This window comes from Mustela lutreola, chromosome 1 (genome assembly GCF_030435805.1).
Source record: "Mustela lutreola isolate mMusLut2 chromosome 1, mMusLut2.pri, whole genome shotgun sequence".
In the NCBI taxonomy this organism is placed as follows: Eukaryota; Metazoa; Chordata; class Mammalia; order Carnivora; family Mustelidae; genus Mustela; species Mustela lutreola.
The window spans coordinates 62437525-62455792 of record NC_081290.1 but is presented as its reverse complement, the minus strand read 5'-3'; the positions used below and the strand labels follow the sequence as shown (position 1 = coordinate 62455792).

The window sequence follows — 18268 nt, the reverse complement described above, 5'->3', positions numbered from 1 at the left end:
AACAATGTGGAAGAGCAATGATGTGTTCATGAATTTTTTTCTTTTGTGCTCTCTGATTTTCCTTTGGTAGCACTTAATTGCACAATGAAGATTAAGTGAGACAAATTAATAAAGTGCCCCAAAGTGTATGGTATGTGGTGGGTGCTCAGTGTGTGCTTGTGTGTGTGAAATAAAGCCCCAAATATTTTAGGAGCGCAAACAAAGCAGATAAGCAGGAGGATTTCAGCTAACAGGGAGTAAGTTGCCGGTGGAGAGCGTTCACTGAAAACGCGAGTACTCCAAGGGCTGTTCTAAATACTTAGCCTGGGTAATCTCATGATGGATCATAATACCCTCCAAGGTAAGCAATGTTACCATCCCTGTTTCATGGAAGGGAAAAGACCTGGAGAAAGGTACACTGACTTAGCCCAGGGATCTGTACACAGGTTCCACACTAGCTTCCCCCATGGGTCCCTGCCCTGTGCTGGGTGGTGCATGGCACACAGGGAAATGAAGGACCAGCCTGAATCAATCTTCTCTTCATTTAAGCACTTAAAATATGGTGTCAGGCCACTGGCATAGGAACTGTTTGGTGGATAGTTCTTGGAGGAAGCCTAACACAGGTGATAGACCCGGGCTACCACTCCCCAAGCCCCATCCCCGCCAATAGCTTCAACCTGACCTGGAAGCTCTTCCTCCCAAACCTGGAAGCCTCACTCGGTTCTCACCCTGGGCTCCAGGAGGAGCGTGGTCCCCACCAAGGAATGGCACTGACACCTGAGATGAATCTGGGATAGGAGGTCACTGAGGTCCTCAACACCTTCCCATTCTGTTCTGCAAGTTTCATAGCTTCTCATCATGCAAATACAATGATGGTTTTCACCGAAGCATCTTTCTTTTTTTCCTTTATTTCCTAGGTGTATTTTCTTTGGGGGCACGCAAAGGATGTCATCCAGTCTTTCAAAACCCTGGAAAGGTAAACATCATGGGACTTGCTTTACTATTGAATTTGGTGTACATGTAGAACAAACAAAGTCATGGCAGCTATGCATCTTGGATTGTAAATATGAGGCCAACTCTCCCCTCCATCCCAACAAGCAAAGCCCTCCCTTGTAGCAGAGGGAGGAGACCCTGCACCATCCACTTTTTTCTGGGGACAGCCGGGAAGTAGGATGAAATAAGACAATGTGGGTTTCAATTCCCATGCTGCCATCTGAGACACTTTCCCTTATGATCCTCGGTTTTCCTCATCTGTAAAATGGAGATAATAGTAGAGCCAAACTCTGAGGACTGAATGACGTAATGGGTCTAAAGTGTGTGCCTAATGCATGACAAGTGCTCAGTGAGCATGGGATCAGTGACTATATTTGTCCCCTTTCTCTCAGCTATTTTGAAGGTCGAGGGAACGAACCGATAGGATAACAGGGCGAATTAACAAGATGGGAAGTATTGTTCTCATGCAAGAAAGCCCTGGGTGCACACATACCAGTGAATCAAAGGATCAGCATTTGCTTCCTAGAAAGATCTCTCCTATCAGTGAAGAACAGACAATCCCCCAGTAGCACTGGAAATGACAAGAGATATTTAAAAGACTGATTTATGGATGACCACTAGATAGAACTATTTTGATAAACTATTGATACAGAAATAACTTGCACCAATCTCCTTATGTGGGAAGGATCAGCCTCAGCAAGCAGTTAAGCATGAACCACGTGGCTAGTGTGCGCAGAGCTGGCTGCCAGGCAGGGGTGATGCGCCAGCATTATCCCAAGAACAAAGGGGTAGGTCCCGGGAGCTGTGCCCTGGCAGCCTGTGCTAGCCCCAGACAGCTCCCAATCACCACTGGGAGTGATTTCCATGTGTTGCTGTGACCGCAGTGGCCCCCTGGCTTTGCTGGTGAGGTCTCTCTCTTTGCTTTTGTCACTTGTGTAATAACAGCCTTAGGACATTGGGTCTGTTTCCCCGCAGGCAGAAAATGGGTTTGCTTTCCACATCCTTGCTGCCCAGTACAGCTGCCACCAGACACAGGTGGCTACAGAGCCCTTGAGCTGGGGTTACTTCCAATGGAGATGTGCAGGAAGTACACAAATACCAGATTTCGGAGACTAGGATGACAAACAGAACATATTGTTCGTATTGATTATATGTTGACATCATAGTGTATTTGAGAGATTGGGTTTCAGAGAAAATTATTCCAACCCACGTTCACCTGTTCCTCGTCTTACCACGTTTCAGAAATGTGGGGATAAGAAAATCTAAAATCACATGTGTGGCTCCCATCTGTGTCTTGCACCGTCAGTGTTTGGATAACCACACTGTTTTGGTTATGTTTGGGCCACACACCCAGACATTTGCCACCTGGATCTGTCATCTGAGGGAACTCTGGGGTTGGGACACAACACTGTGTGGGCCCTGCTTCCTGAGTGACTGGACACAAGCCTCTCCCTGTCTTGGGGCCCCTTTGCTAATCTTGACAGAGAGAGGCTTGAACAAGATAGGCATAGGGCTTGATTTAATCTGTTCCATTTGTAGGGTGAAGTGTTAAAATATTTTTGGGTTACTCACCACCTTCAGGCTTTAGATTCACACTTCTCTAGAAAAATTGGAAGATTTGGCAATCCCAAAAGTGCATACAACAAAGGGCTAGAGCTGAGTGGGGGCTGTTCTCTCAGTTTGCTTCAAACCCCACCACTCCCTAATGTGCCCCAGACCTGCTTTCTTCTTTCATATTTCCTGTCAGACCCTGAAGGCTTCAGAACTTACCACTCCTGGACTTGTTTTTGTTTTTGTTTTTCTGGTCGTTTGATCTAATATTCCATGTCCTATGCTTTTAGTGTATCCTGGGACATTTCTCCTGATCTAAGAATTCTCCTTAACTTGCTTGAGTCCTTTTCTCTTCCCCAGGGTGAGGTTTGAAGGAACAGGAGTTCTGCAAGCAAAGCTGAGAACATAAACTGAGATTAGAAGTGGCTCATGGAATTAAAAAAAAAAAAAAGGGCGCCTGGGTGGCTCAGTGGGTTAAGCCGCTGCCTTCGGCTCAGGTCGTGATCTCAGAGTCCTGGGATCGAGTCCCGCATTGGGCTCTCTGCTCAGCAGAGAGCCTGCTTCCCTCTCTCTCTCTGCCTGCCTCTCCATCTACTTGTGATTTCTCTCTGTCAAATAAATAAATAAAATCTTTAAAAAAAAAAAAAAAAAAAAAAAAGAAGTGGCTCATGGAAGACTTGTCTTTGTTGTGGTCTGGGGCTATCAGCCCCAAGTTTGAGAAAGGTGGCCTGGCACAAGGAAGTCCTTTAGGTTATAGGACAATTTCCAGGTCAGACCAGCAGGAGGCTGCCAGCCCGCAGGGAGCTCACCTGGCACGCCAGGCTCTGGTTGCAGGTGGCGTGGACATTATCTCATCGGCTTCCGTGGGCCTGGGATTGGACAGTGCCATTTGGCTCAGGAAAGAAGAGAAGAAAAGGGAGATGTGTGCATTATAAGTAAAAGAAAAGGCAACCAGCCTGAGGCAAATACGTTTGTCCAAGGATCTACCTTGTGCCTCCCAGATGCCCTGGGGCAGGCTGGCCACAGTCTATAGAGCTGGGCAAGCAGAGGGGTGAGCAGATGAGCAAACACCTGTTTCCTTCTCCACATGTGCCTGGGCATTCTGCAGCTGCCCAAGGAAGCCAAGGTTCAGACGAGGGAAGTTTGGCTTGCAGTCACTTGTGGGAGCCCCAGGGGGGTCGGCTGGGGTTAAAACTCAGAGGAGAGGAAAGGTCAGGATTGAGGACCCAGTTGTAGCAGTTTTCCTGTGGGCAGATCATGGACAAGCGTGCTCTTCGTTAGATGGGTTGGGGCATGCTTCCTCTGATGTTGTGCTCTCCACCCAAGGAACCATCAGCTCTGCATGCTTCAAGGATGCCTCTCCCAAATCGCCAGGATTCATTGCTTCTGCTACCCACAAGGCCCATTGTTAAGTGCCTGGAAACTACCAATGTGCATACATCTTAAACCGCAGGCATGGGGGACTGGAAGTTTTGAGACAGGCTGTGATCCCTTTGGAACACTATTCCTCACAGACCTCTCTTCTGTGCCAGAATCTAATGTCCTCCTTTCTCTTCATCTTCTTCTTCCCAGGAGCCACGGGTCATTGAGGCAAGGGCAGGCCCTGGGATCAGACTAGGACAGCTCTGCTGCTTACTACTTCTTCAAACCCCAAGGCAGCTACTGTCTTTATTTGTGACCTCAACCTAATTCCCGAGCCTATCTGAGATTCCAGTGGCTCAGCATTTTACCACAGAGAAGACTCTATGCTTTTGCTCTGTCATTCTCAGTGGGTTAGCATTTCATCCTATGCTGCTTGCTTCATGGTCACAAGATAGCTGCCAGAACACCAGCCTTCGTGTCTATATTCAAGGCTGAAAATAAAAAGGAGAGGGACAGTGAGTAGGCTTTTCTTATTTTCATCTCTTTCATCATGAAGGCAGAAACTTTCGGTAGTGCCCAGTAGTCATGACCTCACACCCCACTGGCTAGGGTGGCCATGCCTAGCTTCAAGGGAGACCAGAGAGCAAGTCTCTGACTTGCTTCAGTTTCTCTAAAGGTAAGTGGCAAGACAGAGGGAGTGGATGATGATCACTGGGTTGGCCAGCCAACAGTAAGGGCATGCCCAACTCTCTAGATTTCCAGTGTAGCCCTTTCTCTTTCCCTCATGGTTCTCTCTTCTTCCCTTCTGGAAGAAAGGGTTTGGGGTATGGTGGGGATGGTGCATGCTTTCAGTAATTTTCCATCCCTCGACCTCTACTTCCAAGACCCAGTTTCTTTTTGTCCCATTAACAGTGAGTTGAGAAGTGGCAGGTTCAAGACTATGACAGAATGCCAGGACTGTGGCTTTGGAAGCTCCCACGGAACTGCCTCTCCCCAGACAGGGACCCACCCAGAGTCTGAGTTGCCTGATGAAACCAGAATCATGGCTAAGAAGGAAACATGCATGTGCATGCATGTGGGCGTGTGTGTGTGTATGAGTGTGCACCCGTGCCATGTCTCCATCTCACCCTATGGGGCTTGGAGCCTCCCAGGGCTGTTCAGTAACTGAGTCCTTGTATTCTTCAGGTTTGGGGTGATCCACTCAGTGTTCACCAATCTGCTTCTGTGGACCAATGGTGTCCTGAATGAATCAAAGCACCAACTTAATGAGCACAAGGAACGGCTCATCACTCTGGGCTTTGGGAACATCACCATAGGTGAGTGCTAAAAGTTGCCCTTCCCCCACTCTGGGACCTCTTGGAACCCCACAGAGACAGAATGCTCAGAGATGGAGGGGAATCGGGTCCACCCAACTCAATGCTGGCCAGACAATCATCTGTTGTTGAAAATCTTTCAAAACCTCCGGAGTCCCTCATCCTGGTTCCATAAGTAGGACATGCTGAGTGTAATTAATGGTTTCTTGGTGACTCAGGGACTTGTCAGACCCAAGGGTGATCATTTAGGGTACCTTTTCTCACGGTACAGTTTGGAATGGAAGTGAATGTCTTTGTTTACAACTACGGAAAAGGCAGTCATTGTGTTTTTAATTAAGCCTCTATTACCAGTTCATTTGACTAAAAGTATAGCTTTTTAAAAATACCCAGAGAAGTCTAAGGGTTGCTGTTAATTGGTTTCAGTTTGTTTGAAGTTGTTATTGAACTCTACCAGGCTTGTACTTTTGACCCATCTTTATTCCCTCTTGCTTCTCTTTGAGAGTCTGTGGTGCCAATCAAACTCCTTCCCAAATTCTTTAGCATTTATGACCTGTTGCTTCTCTTTTAGAGCAGTGGGATTGGGCTGACAAGAATGTGGGGAGAAGAAATATACAGGAACCACATACCCCAGATTTGGGTTTTGTTCTCATTGCATACTGGCTGTGTGACTTTTGGAAGCCATTCAACCTCTCTGGGCCTCACTTTTCTCATTCATGAAGTGAAAGAGCCCACAACAGACACTTTCAGGGAGTCCCTTTCAGGTTTGATGTATTACACATTGACACTCCCTGTATGACCCCAGGGCCATCACCAAAGGCAACTTTATTTATTTTTTAAATTTATTTATATATTTGAGAGAGAGAGAGAAAGAGAGAGAGAGAAGGGAAGAGAAAGGGGGAGAGAGAGGATCTCAAACAGACTCACTACCCAGCTTGGAGCCAGATGCTAGGCTTGAACTCATGACCTAGAGATCATGACCTGAGCTGAAACCAAGAATCGGATGCCTAACTGACTGAGCCATGCATGTTTCTTGAGGGCAACCTTAAAACTGTTTCCTTACCAGTTGGGTGGGGATGGTGAAATCAGGGGAACACCCTATTCCTTTACCCCCTTGCTCCACGCTGGCTGCCAACTCTTGGAGAAGTTCTTCTCTTTTCCTTGTAGGTGCCCGTAACAGTAATAGCAGTGAAAACAATGACAAAAGCAAACTTTTATTAAGTGTCTGCTGAGTGTCTGGCATGCTGCTCTAGTACTTCTATGCGGCACATTTAATTTTGGACCCCAAACACTGTGGAGTAGTCAGTTTTGACCTTATCATATGGATGAAGCCATCAAGCCACACAGAAGTTAGGTAACTAGCCCAGGTTCACGGAACCAGGATTTGATCTGGCTCCAGGAACCCTTGTGGGAATGCAGACATGGATACATTTACAAAGGAAGGACTCCATCAGCTCTAACATTCTGTTCATCTGAGCCTTTCTCCTCAATTTCTTCCCCTGACTTTTGTGGAGTAGTGTACTGGGTTCACGTGGTGGGAAACTCCTTAGGAGTTCAAAATTGTGGTGTTCTGCAAAAGTGAGGTGATTTCTGCTACCACAGAGCTTTCCAACTGATTTTATTCCTGGCATATGCAAATTATAAGCTAAAATAATGACAAAGTATAAAGGAAAAAAAATCTACAATAGCACCTGCCCAGAAATGTAGTTCCATGCTGCTAATATTGGTTTATTTTTTGTAGTGTCCTATTTACTTATTTATAATTAAGATCATGCTATAGCCATTCAATCTTTTTTTTTTTTTTTTTTTTTTTGGCGGAAGCCTGTAATAAGAAATAGAACTTACATTGCAACCCAAATGCACACAGACTTGTGTGTGCGCAGATATGTCATGAAATAGTAACCTCACCGTATCAGAGATGCTCACATTTCCATTGTCACTGTTGTAATTCCATCCCATTCTGTTCTATTCTGTGACAAATCCATTCTGTTGAAAAAATGTATTAGCAGCTCCCCACTAAATTGATTTCACAACTGAGTACTGAGCTGTGATATGCATTTAGAAGATACTGTATACAGAATTTATTCTTACTTGTTTCCATTATCATGTAACATGATTATTTTCCTGTATCATTACAACACAACTTAATCATAATTTTTAAAAAGATTTTATTTATTTATTTGACAGGCAGAGATCACAAGTAGGCAGAGAGGCAGGCAGAGAGAGAAAGAGAGGAAGAGAAGCAGGTTCCCCACCGAGCAGAGAGCCTGATGTGCGGCTTGATCCCAGGACCCTGAGATCATGACCAGAGCCAAAGGCAGAGGCTTTAACCCACTGAGCCACCCAGGTGCCCCTAATTATAATTTTTAATGGCCACCTACCATTCCATTATATATGTACCAAAATTCACTTAACAGTTTCTAAATTGTCGGACACTGATGTGTTTCTCTCTTTCTCTCTCTCATGTGCATGCACACATGCAAACACACATGAACACACAAAATTTTACTTAATGCTTTAATAACATTTTTGACTTATCCCTTAAAACAGATTAGAATTATAGATCAGAGACGATAGCTGTATCATCTTTAAGGCTTTTCTTACATATCTTATTATTTATTTATTTGTTAGGAAATAGTTCTTTTTTAAAATTTAAATTCAATTAGCCAATCTATAGTTTTAGATATAGCATTGGATGGTTTGTCAGTTGCGTATAACACCCAGTGCTCATCAGACCATTCCCTACCCCCACCCCCGGAGATAACCATTGTTAACCTTTTCGCTTATATCCTTACAGATTTTTTCTATGTCTGTCTATCTATCTATCTATCTATCTATCATCTATATACCTATATTTTATAAAAATGGAATTATACTCTATCCTCTTTAGCAAGCTTCTTTTGCTCAGCAACATCTTGCAAACATCTTTATATGTTAAGGAAGTTTCCACGATACCATTCACAGGGGCTGGTGTATGGATAAACTATGATTCATGCAGGCAGTACTCATGGCTGTCAACTTAGCCATAATATTAAACATGACAATAAGCCACCAAACAAAGCTTGAATTCAATGGGAAAACCCATGTGTGAATCCTCTGTGGAAATATTTCTCTGTATTTTTCCACTTGCCCATTGACCATGCTAACCACCCCCCAATGCATGTCCTCTGACCCCCAGTCTTGGATGACCACACGCCTCCATGTAACTGCTCGCCCCCGACGTTCTGCTCTGCCATATCCCAGGGGATCTACTACCTCTACCCCTTCAACATAGAGTATCAGATCCTGGCTTCCACGATGCTCTACGTCCTGTGGAAGAATGTTGGACGCAAAGTGGACAGTCAGCAGCATCAGAACATGGAGTTCAAGTTTCCTGGGGTCATGGCAGGCTCAGTCCTGGGCCTGACCGTGCTGGCCGCCACGATTGGGGTTGTGGTGGTGTATCTGGTTCAGATCGGGCACTCCAAAATCAAGAGCGAGTTGGCACTCATCATGTTCTACCTGTACGCTATTGCCTTGCTGATGCTCATGGGGGCTGCGGGGCTGCTTGGAATTCGGATCTACAGGATAGATGAGAAGTCGCTAGACGAGTCCCGAAACCCCGCCCGCAAACTGGATGCGGACCTCTTGGTGAGCACTGCCTCCGGCTCCTGGCTTATCTCCTGGGGCTCCATCTTGGCCATCTTCTGTGCTGAAGCCCGCCCTCTGTACACCTGGTTCAACCTGCCCTACTCCATCCTGGTGATTGCCGAGAAATATATCCAGAACCTCTTCATCATCGAGTCCATTCACCGGGAGCCGGAGAAGCTCTCTGAGGACATCAGGACCCTGCGGGTAGTTACAGTCTGCAACGATGATACCATATCCCTCGCCTCGTCCCGCCTCAAGAGCGAAGCCCTGGCCATGGACGTGGCTTCCCTGGGCAGGGAGATGCCCCACACAGCCAACGGAAATACGCACCCGAGAGATGGCCTTGGCAGAGAGGCAGAGGAGAGGAGCCAGGAAGGGACCCCGGGCCCAGCCGGCCAGCCCCGTTTCTTGCAAGGCGATGCCAAGAGAAGAGTGTTGAGGAATATCGCAGCCTTTTTGTTCCTCTGCAATATCTCGGTAATCTGCATTGAGTTCTTTATCTTAAAAATAATCAAACTTTTCCTGAATGGAGGCAGCTTATTAGCAAAATGATTCAAGGGTCAGGTTAAAGAATGACGCTGGAATGAAAGCCACTTCCTTGCCTACAGCTGGATGCTGGCGGCTGGGATTGGGGCTAAAGACAGCAGCTGAGACGGCTCAAGGTCTGTCGGTTACACCCTCCCGGGTGTGATCTGAAACAGAACCCCCCATGCGGAGGGCAAGGAGAGGTGGCAGAGAGAGCAGGCCACTCCAGCTTTGTAGGTGACGGTTTTCATAAGCCAAGGGAACTTTTATACAAGGCCTGTCTGGGGCAGTAGCAAGACAAGCGGATCTCTGCCCCTGCCTGCCAAATTGTAAAAGCTTGTAGATACACAGCCAGAGAAGCCTCAGCCAGGCTTGGTCCCATATACTGTGCAGGTGTTCTCAACACCACATCCTTATTTCAGGGCTGTGTCCTTGGAGCAGCTTCTGGGAGCAAAAAAAGGCCAGCAGAGCCCACATTCCAAGGAGAAGAGAGGGGGTGAGGAGCCTCTGAGTACCTCAGTCCTCCTCAGGGGTCAACTACCAGCTGTGTCTTTGGGATGACCTTTCCCAACAACCTCTTCTTCAGAGGAGTCACAGTCTAGGGAGGAGGGACACAAGGGAAAAATGTACAGTGAGCAGGACAATCATTGGGACAGGTGTGTGCAAAGTGTCATGGGGACGTGGATCCAGGGAGGGGCTTCACTGAGTCAGGAAGGATTGAGGGGAGGCCCAGGCTTAGTTAAGAGTGCTTTTGGCTATAAAGAACAGAAAGCTGGGCCAGCGGTATCTTCAGCCTTAAACATAAGAATTCTGAAGGCTGGCAATTTGGGGTTGGCCTGGCAGCTGAACTCTATTATCAAGGATCTAGGTACATTCATCTCTCCACTTCGCCGTGCTTAGTATGGTGCCTGTTGCCGTATGGCCACAAGGTGACTGCAACAGCACCAACCATCACGTCTGGGCTTAAGACATGAAGAAGGAGAGAAGTATTAGCACCAGGCAGTGGCTTTCACATGGCCACCTCTTGCTGCAAGAGAGGCTAGGGATGTGGAATTTTGCCTTCCAGCCTCTGGTGGAAAGTAGCACTGTTGACGTTGTGCAGCATCTCAGTTTTGGCTGCCTTGGTGTCCAGGAAAGGCTGGAAGTTTGCCAGGTGGTCAGGGCAAGCGAAAGCATTTGGAGCAGAGGGCACACCATGTTCAAAGGCACAGAGGCAGAAGACACCATGGCCTATTTTGGGAGCAGCACGTAGTTTAGCATGAATCCCATGCACATCAAGGAGAGTGGTGGCTCGGGAAGCAGGAAGGTGAGTCCCGTTAGTGGGTCTGGCTCGAGTGAACTTCATAAGCCTGACTGAGTCTGGTCTTTATGCTGGAGGCAATGGAGGTCCCTTCTGGTTTGTGTTGTGGAATGATCTCCTTAGCAACAGGTGTGAGAATGTTGGAGAGAGGGAAGCCTGAGGGCCGGGACACCTGAACAAAAAAGTAGCCCTCTGTCTTCCCAGATGGGAGATGATGGGCTCTTGATCCAGAGTAGTGGGCATGAAGATCTAATCTGAGTCTTGCTTTGGATGTCCCTGACCTCGGTCCTCCTCCGGTTGGTGGACAGGAAGAAGGAAGAAGGGGGTCCCAGGAAAGTTTGGCTCCAGGTGGGCCCTCCTCTTTCATTGAATTGGCACTTATGGAGCACCTGCTGTATGTCGGGCTCTATGCGGGCACAGCAGTGGATAAAAGAATTAAATGGGAAAACGAGAGAGATATTGGCAACTACAGCGGGGCTGTGTTTTACAGGAGGCTTGTCTCTGTTTTACAGGAGGGGTGTATCAGCTCATCTGACAGAATCGGAGTTGGTTCCAGAATTTCCCTAATGTGTATTGTTTTTCCTCCACACCCAGAGGGATGAATAGATCTGTCTTCAGCAAGTTCAGGAAAGCCACTTTCCCTGTGAATTTTTTGCTTGACCGCTGGTGAGGAAGGTGGCTTGCATTTTTGGACAAGCTTGGACAAGAAGAGCAGTGGGATAGTGGAATCAAGTGCTAACAGATGGTCTTTTGGGACCCAGAGGCCAGACTCTGGGCTCTGTCCCAGGAGGGGGACACACGCTGTCTCTCCATGTCTGAGCTCAGCCCCCGATGTCCCCAGGTCCTGCCTCTGTTCACTGGGGAGTGAGCCAGAGGACGGAACTTGTTGCAGAGTGATGGCGAGGGTGCCCTTAGCCGACTCCACGGGCAGCACTCGCAGACCTGTGGGGGGACAGAGGACATCTCTGTTCCAGGACCGGGTAGCTGGGGTCTAGGAGGGGACTACAGCTGGCCGTGAAGTGAACAAAGAAGGGTGGTGGTGTTGACAATGGAATTTAGGGTGCCGTGGGAACACAGGGGTCTGGGGCAATGGTGACAGGTGAGGGCGGGGAGGTGAGGCAGAACGATAGGTATGGGAGATGCTGTGCCAGGCAGGACCTGCTGGAAATGCTCCAGGAGCAGGAAGGGAAACCCACGCAGCGAGCAAGGGCATGCAAGGGAAAGGACCCATGAAAGGTGCCGTGGCAGACCACGCAGGGCCTCCTGAGCCATGGCCACAGGCAGGACGGAATCCCAAATACAGCAGAAAACCACCGAAAGGTTTCAAGGTCAGGACAGAATCTGAATCCTGCTTCTTTTCTTTTTAATTCAGCTTCATTTTTAATTGTAGTAAACAGCACATAACATAAAACTTCCCATTTAACCATTTTTATTTATTTATTCTAAAGATTTTATTTAATTATCTGATAGAGCATGAGCAGGGGGAGCAGCAGGCAGATGGAGCAGGGAGCAGAGCAGGGAATCTGATGCCAGACTTGATCCCAGGGCCCCGGGATCATGACCTGAGCAGAAGGCAGATGCTTAACTGACTGAACCACCCAGATGCCCCCCATTTTAACCCTTTTAAAGCCTATAGTCCAGTAGTGGGAAGTCCACTCACACTATTGTGCCCCCCCCCCACCTGTGTCTGAAACCTTTCCGCCCTGCAAACTGTAGTTTGGCAGACACGAAACAGCCCCTATGCCCACCACCCCGGGTCCTGCCAATGGCGCCCCACCTCCTGTCTCTGTGACTTCAACCACCCCACGGGGCTCACGTAAGTGGGATCACAAGGCATTTTTCTCTTAGCAGCCAGGTTATCTCACTCAGTATAACGTCCCGGGGTCATCCACGTGGTAGCGTGTGAAGGAGGGGAGACGTCAACAATGACGCCTGGTTCTGACTTGAGCTCTTGGAGACATGGTGAAGCTATTTATGGAGACTGGGGACTCTGAAGGGGGGGCAGGCTCGGGGAGGGGCTCAGCCTGGAAGAAAGATCCTGAGTTTAGTACCGGACACCTGCTTCTGTACGGTGCCTCGGAGACGCCCAGGCGAACGTAGCCAACAGGCAGATGTTTCTTTTCCTACTGCTGCGTAACAAAGGACCCCAAATGTAGGATGAAAATGACAGCTGTTGGGCTGCCCGGGTGGCTCCATCGGTTAGGCATCTGACTCTTGATTTTGACTCAGGTTATGATCTCAGGGTTATGGGATTGAGCCTTGGAATGCTCTGTCTCCCTCTCTGAAAAAACAAAACAAGGATTACAACAACAACAATAGCCATGGGTTTAGGTCTTACGACCTTGTGGGTTAGAGATGCTGGGGGGGCTTGGCTGGCAAATCCTCCTGTTATTCTCGGCTTCAGCCAGGGTTGGTGGGCGGACTGGGCTGGAGGGTCCAAGATCTGGTGGCTGGGGTGGGCTAGGAGGGCTTGGCTATAGTGCATCCACATGGGTTCTCCAGTACGGAGAGTGGGGGTCTCAGGGCTTCTTATGTGGCAACTCAGGGCCCCAGAGCTGACCTGTTGGGAGACCAGAGGTGCCAGTCCATTAGGGCCTGTGTGTGGATGTTGTGTGGTGTCACTTCTGCTGTATTGTATGGATCAAGGAGTGACCACATCTCCCAGAGTCAAGGGAAGGGGACAGAAACCCACCTCCTGATGGTACAAGGAGCAAGAGCTCCAGCCAACTTAACAGCAATAAAATAAATAAAATAAAGTTCTGGATTTCAGGAAAGAGAACCCACCATCTGTCCTTCCCTTTTTTTTCTCTCTGTCTTCCCTCCTTCCTTCCCTCCTGAGTATCTATCCACTGGGTGTCTCCCAAGGGCCAGCACGGCTGTGAGTGATGGGGGCAATGTGACCCAGGGTCACCTTCCTTCTGGTCTTGGTGGGCAGAGCCGGCAATAAGCATTAAGCAAGACACCGTTACAGGGATGCGTGCCCCGCAGAGAATGAGCAGAGAGGGTGTGAGGTCGCAGCTGGTGGCTGATTCAGATCAAAATGCCCAGGCTGGGGTGAGCGGCTTTTTCTCCCACCACACGAAGGGCCAATCGACTGGGGCCCCAGGGGTGCGGGACATCCGGGCAGCGGGATTTGGGGTTGGCAACGGATCAGCCAGCTGAGAAAGGGCTTTAAAATCCCATGTTGGGGGTAGCCTTCATTTTAACTACGCCATGAAGACCCGTGGGTCCTTAATCAGGAATGAGTCTGGCAGCTGAGTGGTGAATGGACCCATCTGGGTGCTCAGTGTAAGCTGGAGAGCAGGCAGGAGGCTGCTGCAATGGTCCAGGTGAGAGCGGAGAGCAGGGAGCCTGGGTAGGTGTATGGGGGCAGAAATGGCTACACGGCTGCCTGGGTGTCTTGGGGGCATGGTCCTCCAGGCTCACTGATGGGCTGGGTGGCGGAGGAGGGTTTTGAGGATTTTGAGGGTGAAGAAAACAAGGATGACACCTAGAGTTTTGACAGCAATGGGGAGGAAGATGTTGCTGATGGTGGTGGGGGAGGTAGTTTGAGATTCAGGTGAGACACCACGAAGCCTGTGGGGTCCTCCAGGGAGGAGCAGGTGCATGATTCCAGCTGGGGAGTCATCGGCCGATAGTGGGTACTTACAGCTAAGACTGGGGGAGCTCATCCAGAGATCACGTGTGTAGAGGGAAGGACCCAGGGGTGAGCCTCTGGCCAACCCCGAGAGACTGAGCAAAGGAAGAGCTGGGGACCAGCTGGCGAGGAGCAGGTGGAGTGGTGGGAGGGGCCTGAGAAGCAGAGCCTGAGAACACAGTGGGGCAGAGATACACAGTGACACCTGTACGAAGAAGCCCATGTCATTAGTTCCTGCTTTGTAAGAAATCACCCCACACTCAGCAACCCAAACACCACCTCCTTGTCATGGCGTCTGTGGAGCAGGAGTCCAAACCCTGCTCAGCCGGTGCTCTGCTAGGGTCCCTTACTAGGAGTACATGGCCCACTGGGGGCAGCTGCCACTTCAGAATGGACTCTTGGGGGCTCTTTCCCAGCCTGCTCCTGGGGGTGCTGCTGGGTCTAGGGCGTGAGTTCCTTGAGAGCTGCTGGGCTGGGAGCTCCCTCGGTACCTGGTCACAAGGCAGCACACAAAGGGGGGGGGCGGACAGCTCCCTCTCCTGCACAAGGGCATGAGCAAGAGGGACTCTGCAGCCTTTCGTTACCCAATCTCAGAAGTGACACCTCATGAATTTTGTCATATTCCAATGGGAGAGGCAAATCACTAAGGCTGAGCTGGACTCAAGGGGAGGGGGCTTCACAAGCACGTGACTCCCAGAAGGTGGGATGGGAGGGGGAGGTCATCTGAGAGGCTGCCTGCCACCGTGCAGGGGTGGAGGAGAAGAACTCAGGGCAGGGAGACCAAGGGGGGCGGGGACCAGTGTGTGGCTTCCATGAGCAGCAGTTGACAACAGGTTATGGCTTTTGGTTTTGCAAAAGTAATTGGGGTTTTATTCTCTTCTGAGCTGTGGGAGATGGGTGTCCGTGTTCGCATCTTACAGGTGAGGACACTGAGGGCTTGGAGGGGTTAAATGAGAGTCCATAAGAGCCACAAACCCAGATGTGCTCCAAAGCGTGTGCTCCTTTCCCCTAGTTGGGGGGGATGTGTGCAGGGCCTGGGCTCTCTCTCTAGGTCAAGCCAGAGAGGAGACACCGGAACTCAGTAGCCCAGGCCCATGTGGCTGGGATCTGAGCACCAATGTTAGTGTGTGAAAGCGGGTATGATAAACAGGTGACCTCTGCTGTAGGTAAACCCTGGGGGCGGTGGGAATGAACTTCCTTCCAGGAAGTCCTCCAGGAGGACTTCCTGGAAGGAGTGGTAATCTCAGGACTTGGAATAAGGTAGGATTCAGTCAAAAAAGGCAGACAGGGAGCCTGTGACAAAGGAAGAGGCACAAGCAAAGCTGAAGACTTGAGGGAGAAAGGCATATCTGGCCTTCAGAGGTGGGAGTGAAAGACATAGTGAGGGACATAGAGACGTGGACAGGTGCCTGGTCACTGGGGGAAATTGGACTCTCTCCTGAAGGCTGTTGGGAGCCACTGGAGAGTGACAAGCAGAGGAATGTCAAGGTCAGATGTGTGCTTTACAAAGATCACTCCCACCGTCAGATCTGTGGTGGATGGAAGGCATCCACTAGAGTAGGGGAGGATGTGTGTGTGTGACCATACCCCGGTGGGGGATCCTGAGGACCCATCCAAGGTGATGGCTGTAGGGATGGAGAGAGTCAGGTGGGTGTGAACAGTGTTCACTCAGGATGGGGCCAAGGAACAGAAGGGTCAGGTGGGCTGTGCGGATTTGACGAGCTCTGTGGAGACGTGCATGTGGTGCAGAGACAGGTGTGGCTCCGTGTCCCTGAGTCCAGGCCAGAGCCTGGGGGTCACATGGGGCTTCCAAGGCGGCTGCTAACACGGGCTCCTCTTCTTTTCCAGCTCTGGATCCCTCCCGCCTTCGGCTGCCGCCCTGAGTACGACAACGGATTGGAGGAGATTGTCTTTGGCTTTGAACCTTGGATAATTGTGGTCAACCTGGCAATGCCTTTTTCTATTTTCTACCGAATGCATGCAGCTGCCTCTCTCTTTGAGGTCTATTGTAAGATATAGTCTGTGTCTGCATCAAAGCCCGAGGAGTGACTTAACAAGAGAATTCACTGAAGCCACCTGGGAATGGCCAGGTTGGGCAAACATTGCCTGACAAATGCAGGAGGGCTGCCTTTGTTTGTACCAATTGTGTTTCCTGTGAGCTGGAATTGTTCGTCACCCCAGTGAATGTAATCAAGTTAGCTCAGCATCAATGAGGCGGCTGAAATCTGGCCTTGGTTAGCTCATTCTAATTGAACCCAAATTATTTTATCTCCTTTTAAATGAGCTCCTTTGTTTTAAAAGAATGGGATCCCAGGTTGGGGAAAGAAAAATGATCCAGTTCTTTTTTCATAAAAATTGTTTTCTGTTATCATGTGACTCCCTACAACTTTTTCTGCCCATCTGAGTCATATAATCATCCTTACATTTTATCCTTCCCAGGGCTGATCAATGTAGAGACAAGCACGTTTAGTTCATATTGTACTTTCTGAATATGTTTAAGTTTTTGAACAAAGTTATTTTTATCATCTGGATGGAAATTAGTGTATAGATCAGTATGGAGAAGTATTTCTTGCCCGAAATGTTGGCACATTTTTGTTTGTGATCATTTTGAGGTTTTTTTTAAAATTTTACTTTTTTTTCTATCATTGTTAATACATATATGCTTATTACAGAAAATGTGGACATTTTAGAAGACTAGAGAGGAAAAATCCACCTCGGATGCCACTGTTGTATTTTTCACACCTTGCTGTATTTCTCTTATCTGTGTTCCTGCCCAGGATTCTTTTTGTTGTGATCATTGTTATGCTCACCAGTGATGATGTGACAGGTTCCATTTTGTACCTGCCTCTTTGTCACTTAACAAAAGAGCATAAACTCTTCCTTCACATTGTTCCAAACTCTTTGCAAATATCATTTTGATCCTGTATTGTAGTCCATCAAGTGGACGGGCCATAGTCAGCTTCTTATTGTTGGTTTTAGAGTGTTTATACTTTTTGGTTTTTATAAGGGACTCTGCAAAAAAATCAAGTACCTTTGTAAAGCATTTCCTATATAATGGTTTCTATAAGACATGTACTTAAAATTAGGATGCCTATTCTAAAGGTTATAAATATTTTAAAGCCTCTTAAGAAATAATGACATGGGGAAGGCCTTTGTATGTACTTTGCCATAATCATTTCAAGTTCAGAATAAAAGTAGTTTACTTAACCATCAGTACTAATGTGAACATCTTCTCATCTGAGTGTATTTTAGGGGGGGCAGCATGGGCAAGGGCATTTTAAGAAACACCAGATTTTTTACATGACTCAAATACTTGATGTTCATTCCAGAAAAAAAAAAAATAAAAAATGGGCAGATGGACTAAAAACAAAGTGAAAGGTTGTCTATCATACCTTCTATTAAGGGTGGTGGTTTTCAACCTGGACCATCTTGTCCCCCTGGGGACATTTGGCAAAGTCTGGAGATACTTTTTATGGTGACTGCTGGGGGGGGGGGTTGATGGGGGCTGTGGGCATCTAGTGGGCAGCTAGCTGAGATGCTGTTCAACTTCCCACGACGCACGGGATGGTACCCGCAGCAGAGAATTAGCTGGCCCCAAAGGCTAATAGTGTCCTGGCTGAGAAACCGTGATCTAGAGGTAACTGCTGTTAATTTTTGGTCCTCAGGACACACACACATGCACATACATACATGTGCATGCACATACACATGGATGAGATTATTTTTGTATGTACTGAATTTGCATATAACTAGCTTCTCTTTCTTTTAATACACCAGTGTGTTTCTTAACTTTTGGCATCCCCATGGCACAGATTCTCACACTTTAGCATGTATAAGAATCATCTGGGGGAGCCTATTAGGTTTCCTGCCTTTCCAGCCAGAAGTTCAGGTTCTGTTGGGCTGGAGGGGGGCTCAGGATGCTTAAGTAAGTATCTCAGGTGATGCCAACTCCCTTCTAGAAGCATCTCCCTGGGAGTCCTG

The 18268-nt window shown here is 48.3% G+C and overlaps 1 protein-coding gene across 1 annotated transcript in view; it reads left to right on the top strand.

Moving 5' to 3' along the window:
- Nucleotides 1–17429, top strand: part of OTOP1 (otopetrin 1) — a 34824-nt gene extending 17395 nt beyond the window's left edge. Inside the window, exons 3-6 of the mRNA XM_059144956.1 lie at nucleotides 897–955; nucleotides 5071–5201; nucleotides 8374–9302; nucleotides 16136–17429. Of these exons, the coding sequence (XP_059000939.1) occupies nucleotides 897–955; nucleotides 5071–5201; nucleotides 8374–9302; nucleotides 16136–16306 (1290 nt within the window). The 3' untranslated portion in view covers nucleotides 16307–17429. The remainder of the gene's footprint in view (nucleotides 1–896; nucleotides 956–5070; nucleotides 5202–8373; nucleotides 9303–16135) is intronic.
- The last annotated feature ends 839 nt before the right edge of the window (nucleotides 17430–18268 follow it).